We start from the raw sequence: 10,224 nt of genomic DNA on the forward strand, positions 1-10,224 counted from the left end.
TTTATATCAAGTATATTTTACCACAATTGAAAATAAACTATTTTAAAAGTGGTTCAAGTGGCATCTTTTCTGTTTTATGTTACCAGAAAGGGAGAAGGGTGCAGGGCTGTGAAGTGGGTGTACCTGAGGTGGGGGGTTGTCTGGGCAGGGCCCCTCCTCCTCTGCTCCTCACTTGGGGGACCCTGAGGCCCCAACCTCCACCCCACCTGGACACCCCACCTCATGGATCCTGAGGTCAGAAGTCAGGTGGCAGCGCTGCAGGGTCCTGGAGTGGCCGAAGCCGTGGCACGCCTGGGCGTGGCCCAGCAGGGCGTGGCCTCCCCCCCCCCCCCCCCGTGGCCACGTGGGGACTGGCTCAATTTCCCTGCTACTAAGACAAATGCCACACGATGCAGGGGCTGGAACAGCAGGAGTTTATTCGCTCCTATCTTTGCGGCTAGAAGCAAAAATCCAGGTGCCCTCAAGGCCCTGGTGTCCTGGGCTGCCGGCCACCCTTGGCCCTCGGAGTCTCGGTCCCCTGGCCTGTCCACTCCTTTCTCTTCCAGGTTTCTGACTCCCAGTGGCTTCTCCACGCTGTCTTCACCAAACCTCCAAACAGGATTAAGACACCCTTCTTCAGGTGGGCGGCACCTTAACTGAAAACATCAAGAAATATTTACCGTAGGCTCACCCACGGGGATGGATGGAGATGAAGAGCATGTTTTGTCCTAGGGGAGGGTGGGGGCAGTAGGGGAGGTGTGGGCAGTGGGGGGTGGGGTGGGGTGGGGTGGGGGGGCAGTGAGGTGGGGAGGAGTTGGGGTGGGGGATGGGGTGGGAGCACTGGGGGAGGTGTGGGCAGTGGGGGGTGGGGGTGAGGTGGGGGGCAGTGAGGTGGGGAGGAGTTGGGGTGGGGGATGGGGTGGGAGCACTGGGGGAGGTGTGGGCAGTGGGGGGTGGGGTGGGGTGGGGGGAGGTGGGTGAGGGAGGTGGGCAGTCGCTCTTCCATTCTAGGGCCTCCAGAGCTGAGGGGTGACTCCAGGCCCCAAGGACGAGGGGACGCGCACGCGGCACACACCCATTACACACCGTGCGCCCACACGGTCGGGCACTCGAGGTCCACACTCGCCACCCGCAGGCCGGTCCTGTCACTTGCGGTCGCGGCCGTGTGAGTGCAGGGCAGGTGGGGCCAGCACTGGGGAGCCTGCATGGGGGCTGCTGTCCCTGGGCAGTGCTGCCAGTCACCACCCTGAGGTGGCCAGTTCCAAGGGCTGAGCTCGTCCAGTCACCATCGCTCAGGGCACCTGACCGCCCACTGAGCAGTGACCTCAGCGCACAGACTTTCCCAAGCCCTCGGGGAGGAGGGCCTGAGACACTTCCTGGAAGGCAGGTGACCACGCGTCACTGTCCCCATGGAAACAGAAGCTGCCACTGAGCTCGGAGCCCCACCCCCTCTCTGAAGCCCCCCGGCCCCCCCTCTCTGAAGTTCCCCCACCCCTTCTCTGAAGCCCCCCAGGCCCCACCCCCTCTCTGAAGGTCCCCCAGGCCCCCCCAAAGCCCCCCTGGCCCCACCCCCTCTCTGAAGCCCCTCCGGACCCCCCCTCTGAAGACCCCCCCGGGCCTCCCCTTTCTGAAGACCCCCAGGCCCCCCCTCTGAAGCCCCCTGGGCCCCACGCCTCTTCCTGAGCCCTGACCCCTCTGTCCTCCACTGACGAGCCCATGGCCCCTCTCGGCCCCTAAAGTCGGCCAGGCTGGGACGACCTGGGCCTTGGCCTTGAGCTGGGTTGGGAGGGCCTCGGGGGTCCCAGGGAACGTGCCAAAGTGGAGAGTGGGTGCCTGCCGGGGGAGGAACTGAGGCCAGCCTGGGGGGACTGAGTGCCCCCACTTCCACGCCAGAGACCCCGACTCTCAGCCCCACCAACCCAATACCCCCTCCCTTCGCGTCGTATTTCTAGTCCCGTGGAGGCGCCAGGCCCCAGCACAGCAGCAGGGGCAGGCCCGGGCCGAGGCAGCTGGGGTGAGGAGTTGGGGTGCGGGACAGCTGTGCTGGCTGGAGTCCGCTCCCCTCCCCGAAGCCTCCCGACAGGCTGGGCAGGGGCGTCCCCCGGACGGTGTGTAACGTCCTCGGTGGCTACTCGCCGCGCAGCCTGTGGCCAGCCTGGCGCCCTCACCAGTCTCACGCCCCAGTGCTGTCCTGTCCTGCCCTGCCCAGAGGCTGCAGGACGGGTTGAGGGCACAAGTGTGCGAGGGCCTGCGAGTGTGAGCGTCGGGGGGCAGCGTGCGCACATGTGAGCATGCATGAGGGAGGCCTGTGCACGGGCAGGTGCGCACAAGGGGGTGGGGCGCGTGGGCTGGGAGGGTCGGACAGGACTGCCTGGTGCAGGGAGGGGCAGTGAGTGGGGGCCAGGCTGTGCGGGTGGAAGACGGGGCGCTCAGGAGGGCACGTGGTCCCTCCTGGGGGACCCCAGGGGCTTGAGGCAAGGGTAGGGGTCCGAGGGGTCACTCAGCAGAGGCAGTGAGGGGTGGGGACCGCCCAGTCCACACCGGGTGGGCTGCGCAGGCCCACGCTAACCCCAGCCCCGCCCTGGGCTCTGACCGCTCACCCCTGACCCCTGCCTGCCCTCCCATCCGCCCGCCCAGGGAAAGGACAGGAGGTCAGCCAATCCCCGAGCCCCACCCCTGGCCAGCTGTGACTGCGAGGCTACAAATACACCTGCACAGCCCTGGGAGCCCACACCCGAGAACACGCGCTTGCCTGCCCGCTGCCGCCCCACCTGACCGGCACACAGCAGAGGGCACACCCACTGGAGCCAGGGGCACCTGGACAGCTGCCGGTACCTGGTCCCAAGGAGGAGCATCTGCCAGGGGGAGAGCGGCCCGGCCGGGCTTGGGGACACGAAGGCCAGCCTCCCGGGGCTGGGGGCCTCCGGAGCCAGGGAGCCCACCGTGGTTGTCAGGGCGGGCCATGCCCTCTCCCCTCTGAGCCCCGGGCGCCAGGTAAGACCGGCTCAGCAGGCACTCACTCCACCTGCATGGGCAGGAGCTCAGGGCGGGGCCTCGTGTGGGGTGCACAGGCCAGGGGTGGGTGCAAGGCCCCGAGGCCTCCCTCCCCAGCCCCTGCCCAGGTCCCTGCTGCCCCAGGGTTCCATGACCATGACGTCACATGGTGTCATGCCAGGGGCATGGCAGCCACTCACGACAGCATGGTGACAGGGCCACCGTGCTGAGCCTTCACGGCGCGTCACTGCCCCTGGGGCTCATGACAGGGTGGGGCGGCCTCTAGGCTCCCCGGCCAACAAGGAGGTGCTCCCCAAGTCCCTGGCCTGCTCTGCCTACCAGGGAGGTGACAGGTGAGTCACCCTCACCTGCCTCCGCCAGGCTGGACCCCTGGGGCAGGCACCCGGGGCTCCCAGCGGAAGGTAGGAAGGAGCTGGGAGCCCCAGGCAGGCACCCCCTCAGCAGGGAGGGTCCCCAGGGGAATTCTGGTCATCCAGCGTGGCGACAGGGTGGGGGAAGGGGGGGGCCAGGACCGGAGACCCTCATCTCCTTCCTGGCACCTCCCGTGCCCCTCAGCTCTGCCGAGGAGCATTTCCAGGGCCTGAGCAGCACCGGATGCCCACGGCAAGGCCGGACAGGCAGTTGCTCGAGGCTCCTAGACCCCTCCTGGGCTTCCCCAGCCAGCAGGGCTCAGCCCTGGCCCCAGACCCAGAGGCTGACTCCCACCCAGGCCATAGTACATGTCGCCACTGAGTCTGGGGGCTGCGTTCAAACCCACAGACCCAGAGCCCCCAGGACCGGGGACCCCACCCCTCCTTGCTGGGCCTCAGCTGTCACAGGCACAGAGCCGGGTGTGAGCCAGGGCTGCTGTGGCCACCATCTCCCCACCTGTGCCCCCACCGTGGGACGCCCACCCCCGGCTCAGCGCGGCGGCAGAGAGGCGGGTCACCCTCGAGCAGACACGGGCGGAGCTCTGCTGAGTTGCTGTGGGCAGGTGGGGCACTGACCTGGCGGGACCCACTCATGTCCCTGCCCATTCTCCACCTCAGAGCCATGTCATCAGGCCAGCAGCTGAGGCACACGGCAGTGCCACCCCCTGGCCCCAGCAACCCCATGGGCAATGGCCTGGCCAGCAGCCCCGGGACCCCCGGCCAGAGCAGCAGCCCCAGGACCCCCAGCCGGAGCAGCAGACCCTGGTTCCCCAGCCTGGTCGGCAGCCCCGGGACCCCTGGCCTGACCAGCAGCCCTGGGACCCCCCGACCAGAACAGCAGTCACGGGACCCCTGGCTGGAACAGCAGCCCCAGGACCCCTGGCCGGAACAGCAGTCATAGGACCCCTAACCAGAGCAGCAGCCCCAGGACCCCCGGCTGGAACAGCAGCCACAGTAACCCCAACCAGAGCAGCAGCCCCAGGACCCCCGGCCCGACCAGCAGCCCCTGGACCCCCGGCCCGACCAGCAGCCCCAGGACCCCCGACCGGAGCAGCAGCCCCAGGACCCCCAACCGGAACAGCAGCTCCGGAACCCCCAGCCCGACCAGCAGCCCCGGGACCCCTGACCGGAGCAGCAGCCCCAGGACCCCCGGCCGGAGCAGCAGACCCTGGTTCCCCAGCCTGGTCAGCAGCCCCGGGACCCCCAGCCGGAGCAGCAGGCCCCGCTTCTTCAGCCCGGCCAGCAGCCCGCGGTCGCCCAGCACCCCCGGCTCCGAGAGGGTAGCCTCCCCCCTGGAGTGCTCCATCTGCTTCTCGGGCTACGACAACGTCTTCAAGACGCCCAAGGAGCTGTCCTGCAGACACGTGTTCTGCCTGGAGTGCCTGGCGCGGCTGGCTGCAGCGCAGACCCCCAGCTGCCCAGGCAGCGAGACCGTGCCCTGCCCCTTCTGCCGGCAGCCCACAGCCGTGCCCGCCGCCGGCGCCCCTGCGCTGCGCACCAACCGCCAGCTGCTGGCCAGGATGCCCGCCCACCTGCAGCAGGAGCAGCACGTCTGGCTGGAGGGCACCAAGCTGTGCTGCCACCCGCCGCCCGGGCCCGCCGCGCCCGGGTGCGTGTGCGTGGACGTGGGCCTGAGCAAGCGCGCCGAGCCCACCCCACCCGTGTCCCCCCTGGGGCCCGTCCGCCGTCGCGGCCGCCTGGCCCGCTGCTGGGCGCGGTGCAGGGACTGGCGGCGCGTGGCCCTCGTCGTGGTGCTGTTGCTGGTGCTCTCCTGCGTCGTGCTCTGGCCTGTGCAGTGTGCGCTCAGGACCGGGAGCCTGCACTGCGAGGACCGGCCCCCTGCAGCCCCCGCCCCCACCGCGCTACTCCCTGGGCCCCTGGCTGACAGCTAGAGCTGCGGCTCCGTGTCCCCTGGTCCCAAAGCCACTGGGGACCCCGACTCCCCATTCAGCCCAGCAGCCCCCACTCTCCGGGGTGGGGTCCTGAGGGGTGGAGAAGGGGCCCCTGCAGCCTCTCCTCCGGGCCCCTGAGAACTGTGACTCCCATCATGCAGATGTGGAAGCGGAGGCCCCAGCCCCGGCCGCCTCCCGCCCTGCCTGCCAGGGACTCCGGGGCGGCCCTGCTGAGGCGGGCTTTGTCTTCAACATTTCACCAGGCCCCTTCCCTGGCAGGATGTGAATCCTGCCCTCTGCCTGGGGGGGGGTGCAGCGGGCCAAATGCGGGGGTGGGCAGCAGGCAGCCCTGCCCTCTCCCCCTTACAGATGACACATTTATAAATAAATTATTTTTATCCAGGTTTGGTGAGTATCGTCACTTCCTCCCCACCCACCAGAAACTCCCCTTACACCAGCCTCAATCCAGAGCCCCTGGGGTGGGTGGGCACGAGGTTCCAGGGGGCCGGATTCCTGCCCCCGCAGGCCACCGAGGGTCTCCCGTACGCATCCCACCACACCCCCACCCCCACCCAGCCAGGCACTTCCTGTTCCCAGGAGCTGGGCCTGGCCTGCGACCCGCATTCGCTGCTGCCAGAACCCGCGCCTGGGCCAGACCCCAGGCGTGAGACCCCAGCCCTTTCCCCGCAGGCGCCGCGGGGCGTGGCACTCCTCGCACACACTCACGCACACGGAGCCGCGGCCCCTCCCAGGCAGAGCCCCTCCTCCGCCCCGGGCAGTGACGGAGCCCCACGGGCGCGGGCGGGGAGCAGCTCCCGCGTGGGGCTGCAGGCTGCGGCCTCGAGGCCAGGGAAGGGCTGGCCACGGTCAGCACCGAGTCACCGCAGAGGGGCGCAGGCGCTCACGGACCGTCCTGGTCCGGGAAGGGAGGCTTTGAGGGCCAGAGTCCAGGATCGCCCCTGTTAGGTCCCTCGGGGACCCCTGCCCGCCGCCGCCCAGCTCCGTGCCCCTCACCGCCCCGCGCTGGACCCCCTCGGGCCTGCGGGCAGAGAAGGGGGGTCGGCCCGGCTCCCGCCGCTCAGACCCTCCTGCGCCCCCCAGGCCCCGGCCTGGCCCCCTCCCCGACGGCCCCACTCACGCCGCCCGCGCCCCAGACCGCGAGGGTGGGGGCTGCGGCCTAGTCGGCGGGAGCCGCCGGGACGCTGCGAGGCCGCGGGCGCTGGGGGCGGGGCCGCGGCTGCCATGGTGACGGCCGCGCGGCCCCGCCCCCACCTGCTCGCGCAGGCGCAGCTGCTCGCCCGGGTTCCCCGCGCCGGCGCGGGGCGCGGCCTCGTGCTGCCCCTCGGTCTGCACCGCCCTGCGCGCTGCCGCCCACAGCCGGGCGGCCCTCGGGGCGTCGATGCCACAGCCCAGGCCTGGGTGGGAGCGGGAGAGGGTGGGCTCACCGTGCCTGCGGACGGCGCCCACCAGGACGGCGCCCGCGCTGTGGGCACAGACCACGCCTGGGGGCTCCCTCCGAGCGAGGCCAGGCCGCGCCCCCGCCCGTCGCGCCTGCGTGCACCGCCGTGGGCCCGGCGCCGGTTCACCGCCTCCAGGACGCGAGGACCCCGGCGGGCTGGGCCGGGACTCCGTGGTCCCGCCACCCGAAGTCCTGGCACTGCTTCACCACGCGCGGCGTGGGAGGGGCGCCGAGCTCGAGGCCCCGCCCACCCGGCGGCTCCCAGGTGAGGCCAGGCCTGCAGGATCACAGCGAACTCACCCCAGAGGGGAGGGCGCAGGTGAGCGCGCCAAGAGGCAGGGAGGCCGGCGGGGCGCCAGGGACGGACAGAGCCGCCTGGCCGCAGAGGGACGAACCCAGGAGCCACTTGCCTATAGAGGGCCGTGAAGCTGCCCGGCCGGGCCGGCGACGTGCAAGCCCAGGGTCAGCGGAGTCCATCGGGGCACCGCCCAGGACGGGCCTCCTCACACCTTGCGTGAACCTGGCAGACCCGGCCACTCTGGCCCACCGCCCTGCCTGCCCTGTCACCCCGAGGCTCACCTGGTCTGCCCACCGCACCTCCAACCCCCGCAGGCAGCAGCCCGGGCCGTGGTGCTCAGTCGTGTTGCACACTCACACACGCCCACACGGGCTGCCGCGCGGCGATGGCCAGCCCTGCAAGCACTTGTGCTGTGTGGGTGGAGGGTGAAGGGGTTTCGCGTCAGCCATGCTGCGGCCGCCACGGCCACAGGACCACATGCCGACCGGCTTTCACGGCCTCCAGCTCCATAGCGTCCTGCTCACACCCAGGTGGGCCGTGGCCCTCACCCAGCCGCTCTACCTCCTTGGTGGCCATGATGATGATGCACGTGATCTCCTGGCACACCTGGACCAGAGGCAGCCGTGCCCTGCAGACAGCCTTGCATGGCAATGCACACCTCGCCCAGGCCCGGCCCGGCTTCTCCTCTGGGTCATTCTGCAAGGGTGAGGGGGGCGCAGCCACCTGCCGTTTGCAGGGGACAAGACAGCTCTATGAAAATGATATGCAAAGCCCAGAGAACCCCCTGGGGACCTGCGCCCCATGACATGTGCTCCCATGCACACACAGCACCCCCCGTCCTGCATGCCCACCCATCCTGCATGCACTCACCCTGCGTGTACGCCCACCTCACATGCACTTTACCTTGCATGTACTCACCCTGCCTGCACACCCATCCTGCATGCACACTCATTCTGCATGCACTCACCCTGCATGCACTCACCCTGCGTGTAACACCTACCCTGCATGTACGCCCACCTCACATGCACTCACCCTGCGTGTCTGCCCCCCTCACATGCACTCACCCTGCATGCACACTCATTCTGCATGCACTCACCCTGCGTGTAACACCTACCCTGCATGTACGCCCACCTCACATGCACTCACCCTGCGTGTCCGCCCCCCTCACATGCACTCACCCTGCATGCGCACCTATCCTGCATGCACTCATCCTGCGTGTACGTGTACCCTGCATGTACGCCCACCTCACATGCACTCACCCTGCGTGTCTGCCCCCCTCACATGCACTCACCCTGCATGCACACCTACCCTGCATGCACTCACCCTGCGTGTAACACCTACCCTGCATGTACGCCCACCTCACATGCACTCACCCTGCGTGTCTGCCCCCCTCACATGCACTCATCCTGCATGCGCACCTATCCTGCATGCACTCATCCTGCGTGTACGTGTACCCTGCGTGCATACCCACCCCACACACCTGCCTCACATGCACACCTCCTTGCACACACACACCCTAATGTAGGTGGCATTGGCGTAGTCTGCTCTGGACACCTCCTCCTCCACCTCGTGGAGGGTGACACGGGTGGTGTCAACTGGGAGGGGGAAGGGGCGGCTCAGGTCTCCCAGGGGAGAGGGCACTCTCCTGCCCCCCCAACCTCTGACCCCATAGCGAACAGAGGAGGGGGAGGACAGGGTCACAGCGGTCAGCTTTGTGCAAGAGGAAGGCCCCATAAGAGGTGGGAAATGCCCTTCTGCCTCCACCAGCCTGCAGACCCCCGGTGGGCAGTCACGGGCAGCATCAGCAGGAGCCCCTGTTCCCAACCCCAGGCCCCACAAAGGGTTAGAGGGGTCCCACTAATGCCCCCCGCCTCACTGCCCATTCCGTAAAGGTCCAAAAATTGGTCCCTCCTGCCCACAGGTCCAACTGAACACATGTCCACCCCCAGCCCTCTGTTCCTAGCTTGGTGCCCCCCCCCCCAACACAGCACAAGCTTGCCCAGGGGTCCAGCTGGCCAGCGTCCTACAACCCACAGCCGCACTCCCTCACCCCCTCTGCGGGGCTGCCCCACCCGCACGGCAGGTGCCTGATCTGGTCTGAGCTAGACCTGCCCCACGGTTCTGCTGCTTCCTCTGGGCCCCTGCCCCTCCCCACTGACCTGGCGTGGGGGCGAGTCGGCCACGCCAAGGCCTAAGAGCCACGTGGGCAGAGGACTGCTCCGCCACGTGCCTTCGAACTAAGAACACGTGAGTAGGTAGATGTTGGGCAAGTGGGCAGGTGAGTGGGTGGGGGGCGAATGGAGGGATGGTGTGGGGGTGGTCGGCGCACCGGCCAGCAGGTGAGTGGCCGGCAGGGCCGGCTGGGAAGAGCTGCGGAGCTTGCTCTTGTGCGTGCTGCTGACTGCGCGCCTGACACAGGCCCCCAGGCACTGGGTGCGGCAGCCCTCCGTGCCCTCCTGTGGTGGCGCAAGGAGTGGTGGGGCAGGGGCCGGGAGACCACTGCAGGTCTGTCAAAGGCTCAGGCGGGAGGGGAGCCTGCTGCCTGGGTGGACTTCCCATGAGCCCCTTCTGGCGTCCTCCACTGACACCTGCCTTGCCACGGTCACCTTGACCTCCGAGTTGCATAGCCCAAGGCCATTCGGTGCCCCTGGCCCTCTCTCCCGGCATGACCACCTCCCCCTGCTCCTTTCCAGGCTCTTTCCTCAGGGCTCCGGGAGGGGTCACTCTTGGGAGTCTGCCCACGGACCCTTGCTCCGGCCCCCTGGAGGGCCCCTCCCTCCAACCCCCCCAGAGGCCCCATCCCAGTGAGCGGGGACATCCCACATCCCATCCTGGCAGACTCTGAGTGCCCCCTCCAGGGCCGCCTGGATGCCTCTCCTGCCTGCCCCATCGCCGTGCGCGCCCACTTCTGCAGGCTGCGCGGCTGCTGCCCCCGCCCCTTCGCGTGAACCCTCGCGGACCTCCCGCCTTCAGGGTGTCTGGCATCTTCACGCCCCTGAGCTCAAACGCCCGTCCCCAGCCTGACCACCCCGAGGGTCCTGTGTCCAGCTGCCCTCTCAGGTCATGGTTAGGGTTGGAAGCTCTCCCTTTAGGTGCCTAGCGGCTTTTCCCGTGAGCCCGTCAGGGCAGGAGTTTCGGGCCCCCGGATTACACGCCGGCAAAGAGAATCAG

The 10,224-nt window shown here is 68.9% G+C and overlaps 1 protein-coding gene and 1 long non-coding RNA gene across 2 annotated transcripts; one reads left to right on the forward strand and one right to left on the reverse strand.

Annotated features, from left to right (window-relative positions):
- Positions 1–399: 399 nt before the first annotated feature.
- Positions 400–1,465, reverse strand: LOC111761460 (uncharacterized). Its single transcript, XR_002794822.2, has 2 exons — positions 1,066–1,465; positions 400–635 (listed from the first exon to the last, which is right to left on the reverse strand). It is a non-coding gene; the product is annotated as an uncharacterized lncRNA (long non-coding RNA).
- An 809-nt stretch (positions 1,466–2,274) lies between these two features.
- On the forward strand, positions 2,275–5,700 carry RNF223 (ring finger protein 223). Its single transcript, XM_058304746.1, has 4 exons — positions 2,275–2,299; positions 3,260–3,326; positions 4,023–4,123; positions 4,215–5,700. The coding sequence occupies exons 1-4, from the start codon at positions 2,275–2,277 to the stop codon at positions 5,294–5,296; spliced, it is 1,275 nt and encodes a 424-aa protein (XP_058160729.1). The 3' UTR covers positions 5,297–5,700.
- Positions 5,701–10,224: the final 4,524 nt, after the last annotated feature.

This window comes from Dasypus novemcinctus, chromosome 9, assembly GCF_030445035.2.
Source record: "Dasypus novemcinctus isolate mDasNov1 chromosome 9, mDasNov1.1.hap2, whole genome shotgun sequence".
Taxonomy (NCBI): Eukaryota; Metazoa; Chordata; class Mammalia; order Cingulata; family Dasypodidae; genus Dasypus; species Dasypus novemcinctus.